The sequence below is a fragment of the Cyanistes caeruleus genome, chromosome 13 (assembly GCF_971803275.1).
Source record: "Cyanistes caeruleus chromosome 13, bCyaCae1.hap1.1, whole genome shotgun sequence".
NCBI classification, from domain to species: Eukaryota; Metazoa; Chordata; class Aves; order Passeriformes; family Paridae; genus Cyanistes; species Cyanistes caeruleus.
Window position 1 is genome coordinate 17405421 of NC_141713.1, and position 25412 is coordinate 17430832.

Sequence of the window (25412 nt, forward strand, 5' to 3'; positions counted from 1 at the left end):
AGCATCTGAAAAGGTATCTTTTTCCCTTTAAAGGTGGAATGTAAGGTATTCCTTGTGATTCCTTGATTTTTTCAAGTCAAGGATAAAGCCTGAAATTGCCTATGTTCATAGTGGCAGAAGCACCTTGAGCCTCAGGATGCTTCAGGCTGGCTGAGAACCAGTGCCAGTTCCTCCTAGCAATAGGTTAACACAATAGCAACCTGCAGGAATCTGGAGGCTTCATTGCAGGAAATCAGGGATCAGGGCAGTATTTTGACATTTGCTAATTGCACCTGACTGCCACTGCCAAAAGACCTTTGGTAAAAAACAGTGATCACTTGCAGCCAGCTGTTTGCAGCTGCCAGGCCTCTGTGCACTGAATTGCAGAGGGAGGAAAAGCTGTGTGCTTTGTTAGAGCTCTGCTTAGCTTTGAATGGGATCTGGAAAGCTTGAACTGCCCTTTGGCTTTCTAGATTTGAATTTTGCAATGAGCCTTCCAGTTACTGTAGTTCTGTGCAGATGCTCTGGAAAGCACATAGTGGCCAGGTGTGGCAAACTGGAATCCCTTTTTCTTTCCTAAACCTGCGGAAATTCTGTCTGGTTTCCCCTCCCTGGTGTTTGCACCACGTCTGACTGCAATGGAACGAACAGGGTGTGGTGATGGGTTCCAAAATCTGCCAGTGAAGCAGATCTGAGTCACATCTGAGGGGTGAAAGGCACAGGCAGATGCACTCAGCCAAGGCTGTTCCACAGCACTTTTCCAGTGTGGAGGTGCCAATTCCCTGTGTGCTGTGAGTGTGGAGTGGCAGCTGCTGTGTCCTCCTGCTCTTCAGGCCCTGAACCAGCAGAGGCCCAGCGGTGCCACATTTGAATTTGCCTGAGTTTGCCTGTTACTCACCTCATTTGTGTTTCTCTCTCAGACTCTGGAATTAGACATTACTTGGTCGCTGATGTACTACTGATTTTAGAGTTGCTCTGTTAAAGAGAAACTCTTCTTTGCAGCCCCACAGTTGTGCTGTGTGGCACAGGGAGGTTTGTCCTGCTTATATAAGGGTTTAAAGGGTCTCTGCAGCCTCTCCAAAAAAAACCATTTTCCTTCTTGCATTGTGGAAGATGTGTGGCCATTGAAAACAAGAGAAATCTGCTGTATCCCTCAGTCAGATTGTACCTGGTAGCTTGTTTTTGTCAGGTGTCTGCTTTATAACACTAGTCATGAGCAAAGCTCCTTGTGGCTGCAGAAATTAATTAACATGTTTGAGAGGAATGGCCAGAAAAGTGGTAACCTTCCCCAGGGATTTTTGCACACTGCTGAGTACAGAAGATTTCAAGTCAGAAGAGGACTGTAGTATCCTCCCCTTGTCTAGTCAGTGAGGGAGGAACATTCTGGGTACTGCTCAGAGAACCTCCCCTCTACTGGAAGCCTCATTACAAACTAGTTAGGTATATTTGTCATGAACCTAAATGCCTGTTAAAAGTGGTCTCTTTCTATAAAGGTTACATGAGGTTGGGCAGTAAGACTTGTTAAAATTGTCCAAAATTTTACCTTCGGGAGACAGCTGTGCAAAATAGAAGACCAGCATGAGGCAGTTGTTGTCTTTAGATTATGTGAGAAGTGATACAGCTCACATAGACTCTGGGAGAGCACCACCAGCTTGGACTCATGTCCTGGCTCAACCACACTATTTGTTTTACCAGACTGTAGTGTTTAGTGATGAGTAACAGGTCCCCAGCTGTAGCATATAAACATCTGGCTGTGCTCACATGACATCAGTTTGTGGTGTTGTTTTTATCTCTAGTTTGAAATCAGGCAGCTGAGGGCCCACCTTGCTCAGCAGGATTTGGACCTGGCTGCAGAGAGAGAGGCTGCACTGCAGGTCCCACACGTGCTGAACAAACAGAGCAGCAAGAGGTACAAGGTGGTGGCCACTGAAGACTCGGACGATGAAGCCACTGAGAACATCACTGAGCTGCGACCTGCACGAGGTGAGTGCTGCCTCTGCACAGCTGATCCCTCCACAGTGGGATCCCACTGAACCTTCACTCCAGCAGGGATTAATTGCTTCCCACTGCTGCAGAGAGGCTGCATCTGCTCTGAAGTGGCAGGAGCTGTTGTAATTGGGAGCAGGTTCTAAACAGAGCCAGAGAAGTGACAGGGGAAGAAAATGGCTCTGATGTACCTTCCCAGTGTCCTCATGATTACATCCATCAAACACTTGAGAAGCAACAGCCAAATGAAAGTTGGCCAAAGGATAATCACTCAGAGGTAAAAGCAGGGAAATTGAGAAAAACATTGAAAAACAGTTTTGGTCTTTGGCCACTTGCATTTCTGTGGTTTGGAGAGGACTCCTGCATCAGCTGTGGGCCTTGCCTTGAGGCTGTGCTCTCACCAGTTCCCTAAAGCTGCCAGTGTTGGGCAGGGCAGCACTGGTGCCAGGGAAGGAGGGGAGTGCAGTGTGGGCATCCTGCTTCCATGTGAGTGCCACGTGGCCATGGTGAGGAGCACTCTGCTGCCTCAGGGTGTCTGCTGGGCAGCTCAGTGGTTCAGGCAGATAACAGCAGTTAAATTTACTTGGATCAGATTTTATTATGTAAGTGCTAGACCTGAATTTTTTACTGGAAAAGACAAAGCTCTTTTCCTGTGATCCACCAGCCCTTCCAGTGGAGGGCAGAATGTCTCCTGGTTGAATGTAATATTCCAGAGGAGACATTCTGGAATGTTTTAGTGGTATGTTAGTCTTCCTTGGGCATCTTAGCTTAATTATTGTGAATCAGTTAGAATTAGAAATTTGTATCTTTACATTGGTCAAACTCCATAGAATTCAAGGCACTGATGCTCTAAAAGCTGTTAAAATTTTCAAATTATAATCCTTTCTTTTACAGAGTAGTGAAAGCATGTAGAAATTGTTTTGGATTTTTCCTCTTTATAATATCTAAGTACTAACTACAGTAAAGTCATTAATTATTCCTGATTGAAATTGTATTTAAAAGCAGAGAGTTGAGCAGACTGACCCCTAAAATGCATTTCCCTCTTTTTTTAGTGTTTCAGAGGTTTCCCTGGTGGTTATATTATAATTTATGCATGTATTCCTTGCGGGTTACATTCAGAGCTGAAGAGTGTTGCACACATTGTAAGGAAGCTTGCTGAAATTTTAGTGCTGTGGAGGTTGAGCTAAAAATTCTTCTGTCTAAGGTATTCATTCCAACATCCAGGTTAACAAAATTAGTCATTATTCATGTCTTCCTGTAAAATGCAGCACACATTTGCAACAAAGTAGATACCAAATCTTCTGGATTGATTTCTGCACTTAGGTTACATGATTAGAGGGATTTTTGATTTTCACTGATAAAAAGTCATTCAGCAAATAAGAGAACATGGATTGCTTCACATATTGGGTAAGGTGCAGTTATGTTATATTTAAACATTTATACTGAGTATGCAGAATAATTCCTGGAGATCATCCAAAAGTACCAGAGGAAATGTTTCTTGTGCACTGTATTATATATTGCATACAATGTTTTTGTAGATGCACTGAGTGCTTGTTGTCAGAACCTAAATGAGGGTGACTGTATTTGAACAAGTAATTTCTGTGGAATGGGGCAGGAACTGGACAGGAGAAGTTCCCTGTGTTTTTACAGCAAGGGCCAGCTCAGACTGCATGAGACACCACACACCAGCAGTGGTGTTCAGTGTGCACAGGCAGTCGAGGCAGAGGATTTCACATGGCATTTCCAGGATTATTTTGCAGTGCTGGTTTAGGGGATTGCTCCTGTGTAACTTGGAAATCTCAGTTCACAGCTGGAGAAGCCAGTTACCTTTGGGCAATAAGAATCCTCTGCCTCATTCTTTTCCCTCCCCAACTCAACTGGGGCTTTCTTCTCCAGCACCAACTCTTACTCATAGTGGTAGGCTGGCAGTTGCTGCAGTGGCTTTCAGCATCCTCCCTTTGCCATGCTGGCAGTATCTTCTTGTTGTACTCCTGAGCAGTGCAGGAATCAGCCAGCACTGCCTGGGCTGTGCCAGGTGAAAGCAGGGCACAGCAGAAGGTGGCTCCATGTCCTCTGTGTGGGAAGGGCATATGCAGTTGGTGTGGGATCTCCCATCTCCCCACCTGCTCAGGCATGTGAAATACTCGGAGATGTGGCACAGACAGACAATTCTATATCCCCCTGCCTATCCTGCAGTCACATTTGCTGTGCTGCCTTCAGGGCTTCCCACACCACTTGCTCTGCCTGGAACTTTACCCACCATATCTTAACAGCTGACCTTTGGGACAAGGGTTATATTTTGCAAGTTCCCCTGTATGTCAGACCACATTAGGGATTGCTTTGCAACCATTTTCTCTATGCTGTGTTTTTCCTCCTTAAAGATTCTGGAGTGAGGACTGCAGCTAATCATTCTGAGTGCCACTTTGCACTTGTGAGCTCTGGAACGTACCTGCCATGGTCTATTGCACTGCTAGGGAGAGGAGAAATGAGGGACCAGGTCACTTCCACTGTTGAGAAGAAAGCAGCAGTTCAGAGCCACAATTCAGCTGTTTGGCAGAACAGGCTCTGATATGCTGTTGTTTTATGCTCTGGCAGAACATTAGCCCTACATGCAACACCTGAGGCTGGGGGATGGAATGGAATGCATGTGTTTTTGCCAAATGAAACTTTGTCAGCCTTCAAAAAAATCACTGTCTTCAGAGAGCTCTGAATTCTGCCAAACCAGCGAGCTTGAATTGGCTAGAGAACATACTGCATGAGAAAATGGGATATTCCATCTCTGGCTAATCTTATTTCCCCCATCTATATTGAACAATGGAAACATTCAGTGCAGAATTCTTCACCATGAAGAGCTGATGGAATAAGAAAGCATTGAGACTTTTTACTCATTTCCCTACCTTGAAGTTTTATGGGACAGTGCATAAGGTAAAGCTCCTCAGGGACAGCTGTAGTTTGTCCTCTGGTATTTACAGAGGATTTTGTGCAACCATTTACTACAGCTTTCAGTAAAGTCAGGTAACCCCAGTTATATACCAACCCACATGGTATGTGCAGCACCTCAGGGAATTCATGTAGGGACACACAGTGACCTGCACCAGGAGAGCTCTAAATGTGCTGGCTGATTTGGGAGTTTTCAATTGCATTGTTTCCCCCCAGATTTTCCTTCAGGAGATCTCATTCTCTTTGTATTTAAAGTGCCTTAATTGCAGGTACCAAGACTAGGAGAAGCAAGAGCTCTGGTCAGATGGACAATGGGCTCTGAAAGTCCCATAACTCCCCATGTAACATTTCATGCCTCCTCCCAAAGGCCATTTACCTCCTGTGGTAATTCTGGGAACAATGAGCTGGTTGCTGCCTCACATTTCTCCTGAGAGCAGTTCACCAAGAGATGTCCTGACACAGTAGGAATAACTCAGTGGAAAGTGTATGGAGGATATATGGTATTTATGGTAAATAATGGTAATTAATGGTAAAGAATGGTAAATATATTAATGGTAAAGATGGTAAATATGGTAAAGAAGCAGGAGGTTTTTTCACCTTTAATTTGCTTTGAATTGAGGTTTTATTTCTCTTGCCAAGCATTTTATCTCCAGAGCAGACAAATATGAAGGCTGAAACAGTTTTCAGCCTGCAAGTCAAAGGGTACCAGTATCAACAGCAGAAAACAAATAGATCCCAGAGAAGGGCAGGGCTGGAGGAGCTGCAAACCCAGGGCAGAGCTCTGACATTTGCTGCACTCTCAGAGCACTTCAGCTCTGTTTGTGAAGAGCTCGGGCTGAAAGCTGCTGCCTGTGAGTGCACAGCAGCATCGCTAATGATGTTCAGGACCATTGTGGTCAGCCTTTCTCTGAGAGCAGGGAAATACCCTGAGTGCTCCTTTTTTCTTCCCAGAGATGGTTGCCATTTCACATCATGGCAAATATCATCTTGTCTATTAATCTGTAAATTATAAAGGAAGTTCTAAATTATAAAGGACTTCTTACCCCGTACAGCATGTAACTGGTCATGGTGAGAATAGCAGCTAATGTTTTCTTGTTCTGCACAAATCATTTTTAGTGTTTGGTATACAAAGTTCCAGGCTTCAGGGAATGCCAGGTTCACAGTGCCCCCTTTAGCCATTAATACTTCCTTCCAAAATTTATTATTCTTTAATCTCTCCCATAACATATGAATTAGAGTCCCTAGTGGAAATTCCTCATTTTCCTGCATATATCATTTCAGTTTTTGAAATTCTACAGTACTGCCATACTGTAAGATTAATATACCACCCTTCTGTACCTTTGAGCAAGAACCGGAATTTCACATCACTAAAAATCTTTTTTTAACTGTTCTGAGTCAAATTTCCATTTTTATGGGGTTAGCAGTAAGTCTTTTGCTTTTGGGGGACTGCTGCAATTTATGATCATTTAAAGAAAAGTAAAGCTTGCCCTTTCTGTAGGGTACCCACTGTTTTGTAAGTGAAGAAAGTAGGATACTGGGAGGGGAGCATGAAAAATTCTGGAGTTTCAGAGGGCTTCCCTTAAGATTATTCATAAGCTGTCTGAGAAGGCAAAGCAGGGCACTGGGAAGGATTTTGTTAGTTGTTCCTTGCAAGGCAGTCTGAGCTGGTTGGATGCTTTTAAACTCTAAGCCAGTTCCTTTGGTGATCATCTGTTAGTGCTCTAAGAGAACCCTGTTAGTGCAAAACAATAGATAAAAAATAGTTTATGGTTCTTTTCAAATGCTGAAATGTATCTGCTTTGAAGTCTACTCCTGGAAATGGAGTATCTAAGTGCACACTACTTCAGCTTGGCTTCTCTCTAGCTGCCTCTTTCAGACTTTGTGGTTCTCTGTGCACTGACCAGCCAAACAGGAATCAAAGAAAATAAACCTTAAGCAACACTTAGAGAAATGTGTGTGCAGTTAGTGGAGTCAGGCTCTTGTATTTCATAGTCACCAAATGGGTGGGGTAGAAACTGCTCACTCCCACAAGGGGTGAGCCTACAATCACAGCTGTGAAGGTGAAGTTGTCTCTCATCATTAATGTGAAGAGGTGTGAAGACATTGCTGGCAGGTAAAGGAACACAGAACTGGAATGTTCTCCACTGCCCAAGCATGAGCCCTTTCATAAGGATCCCTGTCATGAGCAGATGGTGCTGCTGTGACAGCAGTGATGTGTTCTGCCCTCTGCTGCCCTTCCAGCAGCTCGGGTTCTGAAGTATTACAAGTCTTTTCCTAATTCTCAGATTGCATTTATTTGTTGCCAGTTTATAACAGTTTGTTCTTGAATCCTTTTGCCTGATTTTTTCTTGTCTTAATGATTGTTTTGGTGGCAGCCATATTCTTCCTTAGCTTTGCGTTTTAGACTCAGCCAATGTTGGTGTTTCACAGAGAGAGACACAGGTTTCCCTGAGTCTGCTTCAGGCTGACTGTACTGAGCCAGCTCATACCTGGATGTGCTGATCCATGCTCAGGGAACAAGGTTGGGGAGGAGCTCTGAGAGCCCCCAGGCTGTCCTGTGCCCACAGCCACCCTGACACAGAGCTGTGCTGCATCCCAGCCATGCTCAGTCAGCTCACAGTGCTCCTGCTGCATCATCTGCTCAAGTGAGGCCCAAAGCCCTCCAGTTGTTGTTAGGAACAGCAGCATCTGCCGATAATGGAGCCTGTTGCATATCCCAGATTTCCTTCTGCACAATGACTTTGACCACAGGTTGATTTCTTACTTAGAACCAGGCTGAAGCTGTTGCTCTCTTTTGTGTGCAAGCTGACTTTACAGTTGTTGTCAAGATGGAATATCCATGTGCCCAGGCATCCATCCAGCCTCTGCTGGATGTGTGTGTGAATTGAACAGTGGTGTGAGTACTGCAGCTTGCACTAATGTGGCAATCTGTCTTCAAACCAAAGGCAGGGGAAGTCTCCTAGAAAGTGCCAGCTGGCTGCTCCTGCTTCCTGTTGAAACAGATGAAAGGTCTGCCTCTTTAGAAACCTCCTAGTAAAGATTGTTTTCTGGAAGGAAGCTGGGGTAAGACATTACTCTGAGGACTCACTGGGAGGCTGCACAGCAGAAAAAATAACCTTCCAGTTCAGAAAATTCAGCTTGGAGAGACAGAAGGTAGTACAACCAATGGCAATAAAAATATGAAATTAAATACTCTAAAAATGAAATATTTCAAAATAAAACCCCCTTGTCTTGTATGCAGAGGAGTTGCAGATTATTCACTGAAGGGATTAATGAAAGAATTAAAGCTCACTGTTGAAGCATTATAGAACTGAAAGAGATCTGCCTTGGGTGGAATGTCATTTATATGTTTCACCAAATTTATTAGTTTTTTATGGGGCCAAGAGAGAGAGATTGCAATGCTGTCTCTTGGGTCAGATGAGATTATATGGCACTGTACTCTAAGTAGTTTATTACTCCCTGAACCATTGCAGTCTGTGTTTGGAGTCCTGCAGGAAAAGAACAAGCAGATGACTTGGAAACCTTCATCAGACAAAATCCAGTGGTTGTCAGACAGATCCTGACTGAGAACCACACGTTTTTTCAATAACTGGGATTTGGGCAGCAGGCAGAGCTGGAAGTGCACTGCAGTGAACAGCCTTGCAGGGGGTTGGTTACAGTGCAGGGGAGGCTGGCTTTATGAGATAGGGCAGAGTCTGAGCAGCCTTCCCAGTCAGACATTTCCCTTCTGTGGGATGGGATTGCTGACTGTTGGAGTCAGCCCCACTGTCCATTTGTGGGCTCTGCTGCCTCGCCCCTTGGAGTTTTCAGCCCACACTGCTTGAGCAAACTCTGCTCCTGGACCACAGAGCAGCCTGTTCTACTCCTTCCTTCCCCTGCTCAGCAGAACTCTCAGCTGAATCCCTCCACAGGATCTCACTGCCTCCCACTCTGCAGGGAAGACTGTAGATCCATCCTGGTTCACCACAAGTTTTCACATGAAGAGCTGCCTCACTCTTCCTTCTCACCTCACACCTTTTGGATCTTCATCACTGAATTTCCTGTCATCCAGATTTTCCTGAGGTCATTTATTAAGGGTGGATGTGGCACAGAGGGGCATGGCTCAGTGGCACTGTTAGGTTTACTGGTACACTCAATCTTTTGAGTGAAAAAGACCTTTTCCAACAGAGAAGTTTCTCTGATTCCTGGTGGCACATGTAGCAAGATGATCCCAGTCACCATCCATTGCCATTTTCTTGGGAATTAAGAGGGAAATGCTTTTCGTTTCTCCTTACTGCAAGTTTTTTAGTTTGCTATGAATACCATCTGGGCATCTTTATAGCTAAAGATGCAAAGTCTGTCTTCTGGATAAGGAAGTGCAGGTAATACTTCTGTGTATTGGAGTAGATGGATTTATTTTGAGGGAAAGAAGAAAAATTAAATCTGGATCCTGAAAATTCCAAGGTGGTAGAAATAAAATAAAAATTAAAAAATAAAATTTTAAAAAAGAGGTTTAAGAAAAACCCATGGAAATTGTGAAGAATTAAGTATTTCTTAAGACAACTTCTTTTCTGCAGCTGAAGCTGGAATAGATTGACAGCAGAAAACACTGTGTAGAATGTAAATAATACAAGTACTCTGCCTCTTGTGTAAAAGCTGGTCTTCCTGCTCGCTCCAAACTCCCTGCATGCTGCCAGCTGATCCTGATCCCATGGGACCCCCACTCCAAGCAGGGACTTCATCTCAGAATCCCCACAAGCACTTCAGCAGTGTTCTCTGGTGCTGTGCACAACTGTGGCTTTATGGGTACATTTTATATGCACAGATAGGTGCTTTCAGTTGGGTATTTGTTGCATTATTCTGAACTCCCTTTTTCAGCAATGTAGAATATAATGGGAGGTAACTGGAATTGTTTATAACCTTCAATGCCCAAAGCAGCTGAGGCTCCCATATGACTCAGATGAGTTTGTTAATTGTCAGTTTGCTTTACTGTAATGAGTCAAAAACTTAATCTGTTGTTGAAATATTTATTCTGCTGCTGTTATTCCATTACTCTTTCCTGGTTATTATTGGTAAGACACTACTCAAAGTTGAATATATGTGTCTTATATTTACATACACATGTGGATGTATTTATTTATATAATTTATAGCTAAATAGATCAGCAGTGGTGAGCAATGACATTAATAAGGTCATCACAGAGTAAATTAAAGTAGGCAGCTGGGAGCTCCCCCAATCTTGTGTGCAAGTGGTCACACACGGGGCCAGGCCAGGCTGGAATTTGCCTCCCAGCTCAGAGAGAGCAGGGGCAGTGCATTTCTGGAGTTCCTTTCCAGCTGTCTGGCAGTGCCTCCTGCTGCCATACAGGGCAGCCTGGTTCTCTGCTGACTTGGTTTGGACACAGCTGCTGTGTTTGGTACATTCTGTCAGTGTGGCCAGGGCAGTAAATGTGTGCAGTCCTAAGGAAGCCTTGATTTGAGCACTGTCTTTAAGACATGAAAAGCAGGTTAGTAAAATTTCTAAGTGTTTCCTGTCTTTGATGCAAAGTGTCTTGGCATTTGGAAACACTACTGGGAGCACTCAAGTCCAAGGTCCCTGTTGGTGCCTTTGGTCAGGTGACAGGGAGGGTGACTCTTGTCCAGACAAAGTGCTGTGCTGTTTTCCTCATTTGTCTGCTTAGAATTGGACTCCAAGATGCTGAAAGTGTACCAGAAGTACAGCCAAACAGGCATTCTTGGAACCAGAACCCGTGTCTGTATGGTTGGCAGGTTTGGTGGCACTGACAGTATCAATTATGCTTGACTGAAATGAAGTGTATTTTAGTAGCAGATAGCTGAAAAGCCTTACAATGTACTCCTAATTCAGCGGCATCGCCCTGAGCTACTCTGAGGCCTCTTTTTTAAACTCAGACATGAGTACAAAGCACACCTCTGACTGCAGGCATTTAAAGATCAACAAGGGCCGAAAAAGCTTTTAAGATCCAATGAAACCAGGAAAACAACCACGTTGCCTTTCAGTGTCAGGTTAGATTGCCTTCTTATGAGTGCAGCTATTTCAGGTACAGAGTGCTTGGTGGTTTGGGTCTTGTTGTGTGAGGAAAGTGTTCCCCAGAAAACATCTGTTTCTTTCACCTGCAAACCGCAGTGTGCTGTGATGAGGCAGGACTGTAGCCACAGAGACCCAGGGGGACGAAGGAAATCTGGCTCAAAGGGATGAGCATGGGTTTCTGAAACACGGTATCAGAAAGAGCACTTAAAAGGAGAGAATGCTTTTAGAGCACGGATACACCGCAAATTGGGCAGGTCAGGTTGCTTGGAAGCCTGACATTCTCCAGGCCTGCTGATATTGTTTCTCAGCAGCAGCGTTTGCCTTCTGCTTAGAGCAAGAGAAGTTTGGTTTTTTTCCACAATGGTAAAATGTTCTGCTTTTCCATAAGATAATAGTAAATCCTCCTGTCATCTGTAGTATCTAAAATCTGTACTTGCAATAGAGCTGCTGCTTTCCCTTCTGTGGTCACATCTTCATTTTTAACTTGCTGTTGAAGTTCAGGTGTAGCTCTCATTCATGTACTACAAATTTAATATTACACCCTTGATTAGTAAAACTCTTTATAGTAGGTTTTAAGAAAACAAATAGTGTAATGTTAACATTATGCTGTATATTTATATGCATGTGCTATATACACCAAAATAACTTCATTCAAATTATTTTAGAAGGTGGGAATTACATGTTAACATCATACATGGTGCCTCCCTTTCTTCTGTGGGGAAGGAGGTGGCTTGGGGAGTGTCAGTGTGCAGCAGCAACGGGTCTGTCTGTGCTGGTGCCCTTGGTTCAGGTGTCAGGATATTTCCCAGGTGTTTATCTGTGAGCCCTGGGTGGGAGGGGAGGGCCCTGCTGACCAGGGAAAGGCCAGTGTTGTGTTTGTCTCTACAGAGCAAGGGGAAATGGCCAGCCCTGCGTCAGCCTCTGGAAGGATGACAGAGCACCTTTCCTTTGGAGCCTAAAGTGCCTCATTGCCAGGCTGGGGCTGCAAAGAACTCTGACAAAAGATAATCCAGTCCCCGTGTTGCCTGCAGCCACAGCGTGGATGGGGGGTTCAGGCCCTGTGGCCTGGAAATCCAGAGCTGGTGTCTCTGGGCATGCAGGGGGAGAGAAAAGCCTTCCACGGGATGGGTGGGATTCAGCCATTTAATGAAATAAATGGTCTTCTAAGGGCTGGCTTTCTGTTCTTTCAGAGGATGACATGAATAACTACATCAGTCGATACTACAACGAGCCCAGCAGTGGTGAGTGTTGCTTGCAAACACAAACGTGAGTGGTATTTTTTGCATTGTATTTTGTGCTGTAAACCAGGTGAGACTGAGCAGTGCTGTAGATCTGTGCTGGAAACCCACCACAGTTTTCTGCTTAGGTCCATGGAAGTGTGTGCCAATAGTCATTCTCTGTAAGCTGAAGGGCCCCAACTTTGCTCCTGCTGATGGCACTCAGGATAATATAGAGATCTGGAAGGGGTTAATTCCCTGTAGCTCGGCTGTCCAGCTCACAGAGCTGTTCAAATGGATCTGAGAATGAACAGTAGGGACAAAATAAATGGAGAGAAAAGAAGTGGGGAGACAGCTTAGCCCAGCACCACGCTGGGAACCTTTCAGAAAGGTTAAACTGGATGGTGAGAAACCTCAGCAGCTGAGGGCAGCCTTCAAATGGATGTTCCTGGCTGGCGGCTCATTGGCACAGGGGGTTCCTGCCTGTGCTGGGGCTCTGTCCAGTCCTGCTGGGCACCACTGGGGGCTCTGCCCATGCTGGGGGCTCTGTCCAGCCCTGCTGGGCACCACTGGGGGCTCTGCCCATGCTGGGGGCTCTGTCCAGCCCTGCTGGGCACCACTGGGGGCTCTGCCCATGCTGGGGGCTCTGTCCAGCCCTGCTGGGCACCACTGGGGGCTCTGCCCATGCTGGGGGCTCTGTCCAGCCCTGCTGGGGCTGGCTTTGCTCTGGCTGCCAGCACAGAGGGTCAGGGGAGGCTGAGCAAGGCAGGCTCTGACAAGTGGCAGTGTGCATACACGTGTATATAACATTTTGTATACATATTAAAAAAGTATGTGTGCTTAAATATCATGTGTTATAAATGTATATCTCCTCATATATATATGTATACACACAGGGTTATAGGAAAAAAAGCAATGTTTGTGTGCCCGCTTATACATGTACATAGCATATACACAAGGTGTGTGTATGTATATATAAACATATATATGCATTTATGTGTATATATATATGTATAATGTACTGCATACTTTAGGTATAGACTGCATAGTGAAATATAAGTGTATATATATTTATATAAGGATGTGTCTAGTATACATATAAGTATGTATATATGTGTACATATGTAAACCTGTAGTGTATTCTGTATATCCCACATATATGCACACATCCCAGATACACATACATAAAGATGTAAGTAAACATACACGTTTGTACATGTATGTATATATTAGTGTATCATGTATGTCTCTCCAGTCATATGCACATCCCCATATGGGTATTATGTGAGCAGATTTATACACATACAAAGGTATTTGTGTATTCATATAGATATATCTTTATATAAAGATGTGTGAAAGGCTGTGTCTCTGTACATACTGAGATAATTAATTAGAATGCATATATTAAATATATAAAATGTATAAAGGAGTGTGAGAGATGGTCAGAATCTATGTGTATGTATTATAGAAATACATGTGTGTATATTACAGGAATGAAAATGTGTATCTCTGTATAAAGTATTGTATTTAATCCTGTGTATACATCCACATAGAAGTGTATTTATATATAGCTGAAGCTACATTAATACTAAACAGAACAGAGTGTGAGTGTCCAGCTGTAAACTCAACTGGCATCCAGCGGGATCGAGGCAGGCTGGAGAGGGGCATTCCTGAATCCTCGTGGTATTCATCAGGGCCAAGGGGAAGGTCCTGGCCCTGTGTCCGGGCACTGGCCGGGGACCAGGGGATCGAGAGCAGCCCCAAGAACAAGGACCTGGAGCTCACCAGGACCCTGCCCTGCTCAGCCACCCCGCTCAGGTGAGCCCCAGCTGCAGACAGGATCAGGATCAGCAGGACCAGCAGGACGTGGAGCTGCTGCAGCGAGTCCAGCGGAGGCCCTGCAGCTGCTCTGCCCTTGGGCCAGGCTGGGAGCGCTGAGGGGAGCCAGGCCCTGGCACAGGGTGTCCAGAGCAGCTGGGGGGTGCCTGCAGGTGCCCAAGGCCAGGCTGGATGGGGCTGAGCACCCTGGGATGGTGGAAGCTGTCCCTGCCATGGCAGGGCTGGCACTGGATGGGCTGGAAGGTCCCAGCCGAGACCATTCTGTGACTCTGTGAGCACAGGGATATTGTATTGTGTATGTGCATCGTATCGTTTATGTACATAAATACATGAGAGAGAGATCTGCTTGCTAAAGATGGCTTCTGTGTATGTTTATAGATCAGGATATGTGCATGTGAATACAGCTGCAATATGTTCCTGTACATGTAAACATCTGTAAAGGCATTTGTACATATTTGTGTCTACAGATCTTTATTTTATATCCATTACAAGATATGTGTGTGTGTTCATATATAGCTGTAATGTATTGTGTGTCTATAGCCATAGCTATATGTGAAGAGCTGTATACTTAGATATGACTAGGGATGTACACGGTCTGTATAGAGATACTTGAAGTGTGGCATGTATGTGTGTGTGTGTATATATATGTCTATCCCATATATATGGGGATAGATACCTATTTATAGATACGTATGAAACTGTATATCATAATTTATATTTCTTAGGTAATATAGATCAAGGGGGTGTGAACAGATATATACATATATTTTTAATATGCATCATATGTATGACATATAACATGGATCCCTCTGTATCATGTATAGGTATTATAAATTACATCCCTATATAAAAATTCCCCATATAAACACATACAGAGGGTAAAGACTGGCTATAGATTTTATTTTGAAACATAATTATATATTTATTTTAGAAGCATGTATAAGACTGTCTGCATATACATCTCTTTTTAATCTATTTTATGTGTGTTATGTGTATATTTTAAGTATAAAATATATACTTGTTTTTCTATAATTATATAGGTACATGGACTTTTATCTATAGGCTTATCCTATATTTGTGTGTGTATAAATGAGGCTGTTTATGTGTAAATATGCAGACAGATATAAAGACAGGTAAAGACTGTGTACTGCACTGGTATTTTATATAGGTATAAATATATGTAGATACATATACAGACATAGGGAGAGATATATGTGGGTAGGTATATGAGAGCCTGTTTAAATACATATATGGTTTATATGTTAGAAAGGACATGAGTGTATATACAGACATGTATTATATATAGAATATTTGTACATATGTAGATATATTATGAAGGGGAAATGTAGATATATGCATAGGGATATTCCCTCTATAAATATGGATGTCTATATATAAAGCTGTGTATATGGATATATGAAATCTCTATATATATGTATGTGTGAGAGAGAAAGCCTATGCATCCACAGACACATGAATTATATAGAGAGCTATTTAAAAAATGTACACACACACACATTGAGGTATAAAGTACTGGTTTTATTTCTGTCTATCCCTCTATATACATCCCTAAGCTCTACAGGACTATATGTATAAAGATGTATGAATCTATACATAGGTGTAGGGTATGTAAAAAAGGAAAGGTGTGAGGGGTCATGTCTGTGCATATACATATATACATAATGTGTGTTCACATATAGCAATGATGTATTGCATATGTATATCCCTGTACACAAGTTCCATGTGTCTACAAAGATAGTCATGTGTGTGATATATACATTATATCCTATATATGGGGCAGATCAACACACATGTTCCCCATCTATATGGATAAACATATATATAAAATTGGGGAGATACCCTGTATATACCTGTGTATTTTATAATGTGTGTGTGTAGAGACAGAGATATCTACACAGGTATATGGTACTGTTTATAGATGTATATCCCCATAATATACATCAAGAGACATTAAAGGGAGAGTAATACAATTCTATATGTCTAATATGTATCATTGGTGTTACATATAATGTATTATATATTTATATCCTTATATCTGCAGTTCCTGTATATGAACACACAAATTTGTGTATGTATGTATGTACATATGTTTATGTGGGTGCATGTTCTATTTAAGGAGAGCAGCCTGTATTTAAAGGGAGTAGTGTGTGTTCCATGTATCAAAAGTCCATATGTCTGTATGCTGTACTTTATAGGGGACTCTTTATCCACATACACATTGACACACTGCCTGTATGGCTACAGAATGACTGAGAGAGACTGTGTGTGTATATAGATATAGATACATATAGTGTGTGTGTACAGATAAAGTGAGCAGGTATACAGCATACTGTATATATCTCTATCTAGTATATATACAGTATACAGGCATATTCTATTTACTGATAGATGTATAGATGTGTGTGTGAATATATACACGTCCCTTGATATTAACCCCCATTATAGCTATATTATAGCAATAAAGATGTATCTGAGTTGTCAAATAAAGGTAAAATGTATTTTTATATATATTTATATGTACATGCATCTTATAAATAAATTCATGCACATAGAGAGGTGGGATCTTTTTTATTTAGTAGTAATTATGTATATTTAAGGGGTGGGCTATGTATTATAGTGTATATGTATGTGTGTGTGTAAAATATTCCATATGGAGCTCATGAATGCACGTATCGTCCATATCTGTATGGTGAAATCTAAATATTATGTGTATAAAAAAGGGAGATGGGGAGATAGAATGCATTTGTGTAGCACTGTAGTCTACAGAATATGTATATGCATGTGTATACAGGTGTATAGTGTACAGCACTGTTCATAAATTTCTCTCTCTGTATCCCCTGAATACCTGTGACGATCTCTAACAAGGTATATATGTATACATACATCTCACTGCCTATGGATAATAGCTATTACATATAGCATGTGTATGTCTCTGTGTGTGCAAGTATAGCTATAATGTATATCCTGATATATACACTGTCAATGTATGTACATATGGTGACAAGTCTGTGAATTTCTACAGAAAGTAAGGCTGTGCAGCCTTTTTTACAACTGTATGGAATTAAAGAGGGGACTACACAGTGCAGCTATAAAATGTCTGCATATTCATAGGTATCATGTATTACTGTGAGGGGGGCCATACATTATAGTGTGTGTGCATGTAGAACTAAAATATTATATGGACACACTCCCCATATCCATATGGAGACATGTATGCGCGTATAGATTATATGGATTTAAACTGGGGCAGGTGTATATATATATATACACACACATATATACACATATATAGTATTACACATAGATTTATATCCCTGTGTATACATCCCCATAATAAACTTTGCTATCTATGAAAAGGTGTGTGTGTGTATATATATAATTTAAAACACGTATAAAGATTGGGGGTGTCATGTATAGTTATAGCGTTGTATTATATGTATATCTTATTTGATACACGTGGTATATATATATATATACTCACACATATATATATCTCCCTATTATACATTCCTGTGTATATAATATAAATATTAATATATTACTATATATTAATATATTCTCTTATATAATATACAAGTATATATAATGTATCTGTATATACATTTCAGATTTATATATACATAAGACATAAATATTCATATACAAAGGTAAGCATGCATATGTGTAATTGTATACATTCTATTTAAAAGAGTAACAATTACATTTTCAAAGGGAGAGAATAACTGTGTCCTGTAGATAGTACATATATAAGTTTTTATATATCTGTGCACACATGTATACACACACAGATATGTATATAGAACATGTACATATAGATGTATAGGTCTAATGTATTACATAGGGGTTTGTATATATATGCACAGATACAGCTTGTCCCCATATGGTTACATTCAAATCTGTATATAAAGATTAGGTAGTAATAAAATTAGGTGTGTGAGAAACTGTGTAGATACACCTATGTGTTACATATGTGCACATTATATATGCACATGTATAGAGAGAGGTATGTGGCATTATGTATTGAGACAGATCTCTGTAGATTCCCATAACAGACTTGGAAAGCTTGGAAAACATACATGTAAATATGTGTGTGTGTATATATATATTTCACAGATAGCTAGATACAAGAAGACTGTAAAGGGGAAGGGGTGTTCATGTGTAGGTAAAATGTATTCTCTATACCCCTATAAGTGTGTTCCCCAGCCATATACACACAGTGATGTATTTATATATAAAGGTAAGTATGCACATGTTTGAGAACACAGGTGTGTTCTATTTATAAATAATGTCTATGTATTTAAAGAGGAGGCATGTATTGATAGTCTATACATGATATATATGTGTACTATAGCATATATGGATCTCCATATAGTCTAAAGACATGTTTATAAATAGCTGTGTAAATACAGAGGGATAGGTTAATGTATAGGTATCATCTCTTACATATGTATCTAGCCAATAAATATGCATACACATACAGAGAAGTATGTATACATTTCCACAGAAAGGTAGAGAGGTTGTATATATTTTATGTAATGGTAGATAACTGTCTTTCAAGGCACTGTACACACAAGGTCTGTGTACAATGTATTTTATATGGGGCTCACAGAGACCTATATATAAATGTCATGTATATAAAATGGAGTGGGAAGGAGGTGAATAGACATATCTGTATGTAATAGATGTGTGTGTGCTCATGCATTTATATACAGGTATGTGACATTATGTATGGCTGTGTATCCCTGCCTATACATCCCCAGAGTATAGAGCAGGAAACAAATAAAGGGCAAAGACTCTTGCAAGAGAGTGGGGGTTGTTAATGTGTAGGTATAAATGTGTGTATCTGTATATGTATATCCCTATGTGTACACACACAGAGAAATTAGTACAGCTGAGGGGGTGGGGGGGGGTTTGCATGCTATTGTAGCAGTAGCTAATTCCAGGTATTTAAGGGAAGGACTATGGCCTATAGGTACCTATTGCCTGTCCTTGTACACGTGCAGGCACAATGGATTATAGATGTCCTTATGCAGACATACACATCTATAGGCATAACAGTGTGTGTTAACACCTGTGTATACCTCTACAGCTGCTCTCCCTATAAACAGAGCTGAGTATCAAGACAGTGTGTTAGTATGTGTGTGTGTGTATACATATGCATGTATATTATGTGTATATATAGCTGATTTACAGATTAAAGGGGATCTGTGTGCTGTAGTGTGTGTGCATCCCAAATGGCTTTGTGTACAGGACTCTAGGTACAGAGTGGCACACGTGAACTCACTCTAGCTCTGTACCCTGTGCAGCCCCTCCCTGCACAGGCTCTCAGCTGCCTCTCTGCTCTGTCCCTGCAGACAGCGGAGTCCCCGAGGCCGCCATCTGCGTGGTGACCACGGCCGCCATCGACGTGCACCGGCCCAACATCTCCTCGGAGCTGTTCACGGTGGAGGTGCCGCTGTGCCTGGGCAGCACCGGGACCTCCGCCAGCCTCACGTCGGGCAGCGCCTCTCGCTCCACCGTCAGCTCGGGCACGCGGGGCTGCAGCGAGAGCAGCCAGACCCTGGGCTCGTCCCCCGACTGCAGCACGGCCTGCGAGGAGCCGGCCGAGGCGGCTGCGGGAGCGCGGCCTGAGCTGGCGCCCGCCCGGCAGCGCGTGGCCCACGCTGTGGTGCAGGAGCTGCTCTCGTCCCTGTCGGAAGAGGCCTGCTTGGTGCAGAAGGGGCTGGATCCTGTCAACCTGAAGCTGCCCAGCCCGGCCAGCTCGGTGGGGGCCAGCCCTGACCTGGGCCACCGGCTCAGTGTCTACAACCGCAGGAACCAGGAGAGTCTTGATGTCTTCCAGCTCAAGCCACTCCTCGACTGCCCCCAGGGTGCCCCAATGATTGAGGAGAAGTATGGGGCTTTGGGGCCCCCAGAGCCACGGCTGGGCAGGGTTCCTGAGGCATAGGGCGAGCCTGGGGGAATGGGGACTCCTGTGGGGACATGCTCTCCATGCTGGCCCATGCGGCTGCCACAGGTGAGGTGGCAGTGCTGAAGACAACCTGCGGCATCTCCTGCAATGGCCACCAGCTCAGGGCGAGGCCAGCATTGCCTCTGCTCACCAGTGTCTGTGGCACGTGACCTACCTGCCCTGCCACCAGCTCTGGGCCAGCTGGGACCTACGGTGGTCATCTGGGAACAATGGACCTTCCAGCAGTCTTAGGCCAGTATGGACCCACAGTGCCTGGAGGGACAAACAGACTGTGCCGGGAACACCGTGGAACTTCCACCAGTCCAGGGCCAGCACAGCCCCATAGTGCCCAGGGGCAGGACAGAGCTGCTGGACAGCTTGGGCCCAGCCTGGCACCCCAGTCAGACCCCCCAGCCTGACCCTGCCCAGGGGCTGAGCATGGCTTGGAGGGATGAGGAGATTGGAATAAACAATGACAAACACTTACAGCCTCCTGCCTTGTAGCGCTCTTGCATTCTTCTCTTTCCTGCCTTCCCTGTTTTGCTTTCTTCCACCCCAGCCATGCAACTGACCTCCAAAAAATCCCCAACAAAAACAAAACAAAAAACCCCATCCCAACACCACAGTGACCAACCCCACCTCTTTCCAGTAAAATCCTTTATTTGCCCTTACTCCACACCACCAGGTCCCAGCACCAGCACTCACTTCTTCTTCAGGAGCTTCGTCATCTCTGGCACTGCCTGCAAACATCAGTGCCAAGGTAGCGCACGTTCCCCTCTGACCCCCACAAACTTGCCCTGTGCAGTTCCCAACCCTGCAATTACGCTGCCCACCCTCCCACCCAGCACAGCACTCCAGGGGCTGTGGGTCACCCCAGCTCACAGCACTCCCCACTTCTCTCCTGCTGAATAAAGCCTCTTAATTATTTAAGAGAGCTACATTTCCATTAGGTGGAAATAATGCATTCGTACAAAATTTATTAAGGAAATTGTCTACATGATGTTTCCTCAGAATGTGACTGTCTCTGGCTTACAAAGAGGCCCGTGCTCACCATGGAGCCAGCGGGCATTATTTCAGGAATGGCATTAAGTGCTGGCAGAGTTTCTGCCCGTGCCTCCACAGAGCCATGACACTCCTGCCACTCACGTTTGGTCACACACAGGCAGTGACACACAGGCACTGGGCCAGGGCTGGCTTGGAGCTCCAGAGGGAAGTGCAAGCTCCTCCTGGGCATCCGTCAGTGAGGCAGCAAGCCCAGACAGAAATAATCATGACTCCTGCCAACTCTCTACTTCCAAACTTTCTGAAGCTTAAAAATACAGGCAAGAACCTATGTGTGCTAATTTCCAAAATTGGTTCAACCTCAGGAAACCAGAGCTGAGGCAAGCTGGCTGTGATTCCCCTCCCAACACAACCTACTTGCAGAGATTCAATTTTAAGCATGCAAATCATGACATCAGAAAGCAAATCTCTAAACAACCCAAACCCCCTCACACAGACATTGTTAACATGTTAACTATTATATAACTGTAAGCTGTCAGCTCTCCCTGTTATCCTGGATATCAAGTTTAGCCTTACCTGAAATAAGTCTGCTACCAGTCCATAGTCTGCCACTTGGAAAATTGGAGCTTCTGGATCCTTGTTAATAGCAACAATGGTCTGCAAGCAAAGTTAAAGCACCATATGAATCTAGAAATTGGTCATCTTCTGGGGCTAGATTACAAGGCCAGGTCTTAGCCAGGAAATGGGCTATATTCCCTCCAAGCACCTGAAGCAGAAGATTTATCTGTGCATTTAATACTTTTCCATCTCAAAAACAAACACCTCCTTCCCTCCATATACACCACAATCCCTCTGAAAAAAAACAAACCAAAGCCCTCCCTTCCCTGTTCATCATACACGTCTCTGCTATCCTTCCCTGTTGAAAAGCCTAGAAAGGCTTACTACAAAGGCTTACTACAAAGGCTTATCTGCATATTCTAAGCTGCACCATTGCAGAACCAACCTGGAGGCAGTAGTTATAAGCACAGTAAAACCCTGCCCAAAGGCCTCTACTTATATTGGGACATAGCATTTAGTTTGTCACACAACAGAAAACAGCACAAATCCCAACACAGTAATCCTGAACTCGTCTTGGTTTAAGCTCTGCTGTACATTGAATCATCCTTAACTGCCTGTGACTGCTTCCAGCAAGATAAGTGTGGCTGGGTGTCCATCAAAATCTGCAACAGGATGGGGAGCACTCCATAGAGGAAGGGAAAAGAATCCTAAAGCAAACCCAACAGCTCACAGAAGGAGCCTTACACCAAGAAGGGGCCCAGAGCACAGCTCAAGGGCAGTGCCTGCCCACCTCCACACTGCAGTGGAACAGTGGGAACAGTGGTTCAGGGCAGCTCTAACCCAACAGGCAGCTGAGGCACTTACCTGCCACACTCCATTGTGGCTGCTTTACTCCCTCCACTCAAAGTCCAACAAAATTAATGGCTCAGTAAGCAGGGGCCTAGTGGCAGTAACTCAATGAGAATAGTTTACAAATCCTGTGGTTTTAGGCCACCAGAAATGTTATTTCTTGGCATGCTGTTTGTCTCCTGACAGTCCCTGTAAAGGACCCCAGAGCACACCTGCAAGCAGGCAGTACCCAGAGCACTGCCCCTGCCCTCTGGCCAGCTCATAGCCAAGGATGTGCAAGTGCTGCAGCAATGCTGCCCTTGAAACGTTCTCCCAGAGCTTTATTGGTTTTACTTCAGTAACCCCTGTTTGCAAATGCAAGCCTCCCCTGACAAGCTGCAGTGCAGGAAGCAAATCCAGGCTGTGATCCCTGAGGGTACTGGCCCAATAAAGACTTTCTCAGACACTCCTGCAGTTCTGCTGTTCCTTGCAGAACCATCCACAGGGGCTGATGCTGAGGCCCAGCCAAGGCCAGCAGTCAGTGGCACCACAGGGGCTGCTAGCTCTGTCCTTAGCACAAAAATAATTAACAAATCACTTGCAGAACTGTCTGAAGCTTTGGTTTGGAAGCTCTGCCTCCTTCAGCTGAAGTAACTTCAGTAAGATTTGGTTTCCTACCTGATTGCTAACTCAGGTAAGCAGCAAAAGCATCACCTTGCTCACAACAGAACTTTCAGAATTAAATCTCTGAGTAAGAAAAGAGGGGAACTCTCATGAGGGAACTGGAAATAAGGAAAGAAAGCAACAATTCTCATGTCTCCTCAAAAGCTGCATTTTCTACCTTGCTGTAAAAGAACAAATAAATTATACATTTCACTTGGTAGAAAGCATCCGACTGCTTTGGAAAACATATCCTGAAGTGTACAAGTTCACAATGCCAGGTAATTCAGAGAGCTGAGGGAGGGCTGGGGATGCTCCAGAGAGCTCCTGTGCCTGCAGAATTCTTTGTTTGGGAAAACTGGATCTTTTCCATAACTACCCCACCTAAATACTTTAGCTAAAAAGAAGGCAGAACACATTCCAAATACCAATAACTGCATCTGAATTTTACAACAGACACATTAGCTTATACTAAAAAAACTGAGATATGGGAGAAATTGAAGGGTTAAATAAACATTATCAACAAATTTCATCTGTCCTTTTTTCTTATAGCAGATTACCTCAAAATATCAAACATGCCTCTGGAAAAGTCATAAAAGCAGAGGTTTTGCTGTTACAGTATAGGATAGTATCACTGCTCAGTGTTTCTGGAACAAAGGAAATTCTGGCACTTCAAGTCAGAGGTTCCCAGTGCTGCTGACAAGACTTAACTGAGATAAAGCAGCTGATAAAGACAAAGAGGGTCACATCAAGTCTTATGCAGCTTCCAACCAGTGGCTGCTGCTTATCCCACCTGCCCATCTCCTCACTCAGCCAAGGGCACAGCTGGAGACTGAACTCCCCCAAGCAAAGCCACTTGTGCCACTGTGGCCCAGCAGTTCCAGGAGAGCTGAGGTGGCCGTGGCAGCAGTGCTGTGCCTGGACTCTCCCTCTGCTGCACTGCAAGCAGGAGACACTCTGGCAGTGCTGTTCCACCAGAGCCCTTGGAAACACGCTGCCACAACTGCCACTTCTCAAGAGAGACCTTCACCTGTGCCCATCCCACACCTGGAACATTTGGAATTTTGGTCCTTTTTGCTCCACTGCATCAACTAATGCTAACACCACTCAAGCCCCTGCCTTCAGAAAGCTTATCATTTCCCCCCTGAAGTATTTATATAACACATGAGGGAAAACAATGGTAAGAAAGCAGAGATCATCCTACCACACAGGCTCATTTGTGAGGACAATTAGCAGTCAAACTCACTGGTCTGTAGTTGGTTAAACACAGGTAACTACCTGCTAAGTTTTGTAACCTTTTCCCTCAGCTTTATAAACTATTCAAAGTTGTGGCTTGGTTAAGTTCATCCCCTGAAAATAGAAAAAAAAAAATTCCTTTTAAAAAAATTACTGCAGGAGGCAGGACCTCCAGTTTTCAATGTCTGGCATTTGAGAGTATCAATCAGCAGGTAACTCTGCTTCTCTTTTCAAACATTGCACTGTGGGCCAAACTGGCAATTCCAACTTTAGATCATTTGCTTTGGCAACTAATGAGTTAAACCTTTTAAAGTTTTACTGCCATTTTATAGCAGGTTTCCATTTGAATGGCTAAATGCAGGAATGTCAGAGACATCTTTTCCTTTATGGAATAGTAAGTTCATAATTCAAATTGCACATTGTTATGCATGAATTAATATGTCATAGTCTGGAATAAAGGCAAATGGAATTATTGTATAGAATTCAGGCATATGTGCTTTGGGTTGGGTTTTTTTTTAAACAACATCAATTAGCTGCTTCCACTGATCACTTTAGGTTGTAGTGCAAAGGTTTTTCTACTGTGTGAGATATTTTGCCAACATATTTTTTTGTCCAAGACTGTTTTAAAGCAGCAGGAAATACGAAAACCATCTAAAGCATGGTTGCAAAAGCAAGAGAGTCAACTCATTTCCTTCCTCAAAAATCTTTTCTGATACATCCACCTTCACATACCTTGCTGTCTTTCATTCCAGCCAAGTGTTGGATTGCTCCAGATATTCCCACAGCAATATAAAGTTCCTAGGAAAAAACAAGAGAGATATTTTTGGTCCCCACACCAGTCTCAATAAGCTCTCACAAACCTTAATCCAAATCAATTATATGCAGCAGTTTTTACATTACTGTAGTTTTCAATACTGAAGGCAACTGATGATTGGTTCCTTTCCCCAGCTGGGGATGCAATGTGACTGCAAAAGGAGAATCCCAAAGGAGCATCTAGAAAAGACAGATTATGGGGAAAAAAATAAAGTCTGCATCAAAAACGTACAACACTGCTCAGCTGAAGGCCAGGGCAATCCATGTTATCCATGACCCTGGAGATTGCCAGTGCAAATATTACAGAAGATAACCTACAGATGGATAATGCAGTTGCCTGAAGAGCAAAGCAAGGC

At 43.4% G+C, this 25412-nt stretch overlaps 2 protein-coding genes across 12 annotated transcripts in view; one reads left to right on the forward strand and one right to left on the reverse strand.

Annotated features, from left to right (window-relative positions):
• The window catches only part of TMEM266 (transmembrane protein 266), a 102545-nt gene extending 82104 nt beyond the window's left edge, over positions 1-20441 (forward strand). For all 9 annotated transcript variants that reach the window (XM_086849346.1, XM_086849348.1, XM_086849349.1 and 6 more), the window contains 3 exons: positions 1776-1962; positions 12123-12173; positions 19364-20441. In XM_086849346.1, the coding sequence (XP_086705472.1) occupies positions 1776-1962; positions 12123-12173; positions 19364-19956 (831 nt within the window). In that variant the 3' untranslated portion in view covers positions 19957-20441. The remainder of the gene's footprint in view (positions 1-1775; positions 1963-12122; positions 12174-19363) is intronic.
• A 160-nt stretch (positions 20442-20601) lies between these two features.
• The window catches only part of ETFA (electron transfer flavoprotein subunit alpha), a 41992-nt gene continuing 37181 nt past the window's right edge, over positions 20602-25412 (reverse strand). Inside the window, exons 10-13 of one of the 3 annotated variants that reach the window (XR_015275898.1) lie at positions 24976-25041; positions 24286-24357; positions 21538-21618; positions 20602-20699 (exon numbers count right to left, since the gene is read on the reverse strand). Coding sequence is in view for 2 of the 3 variants with exons in the window: in XM_086849409.1 (XP_086705535.1) it covers positions 20661-20699; positions 21538-21618; positions 24976-25041 (186 nt within the window). In the remaining variant the exon portion in view is untranslated. Of the gene's footprint in view, positions 20700-21537; positions 21619-23025; positions 23095-24285; positions 24358-24975; positions 25042-25412 lie in introns of those variants that run through there. The other 2 variants (XM_086849409.1, XM_086849410.1) reach the window with 2 other exon arrangements.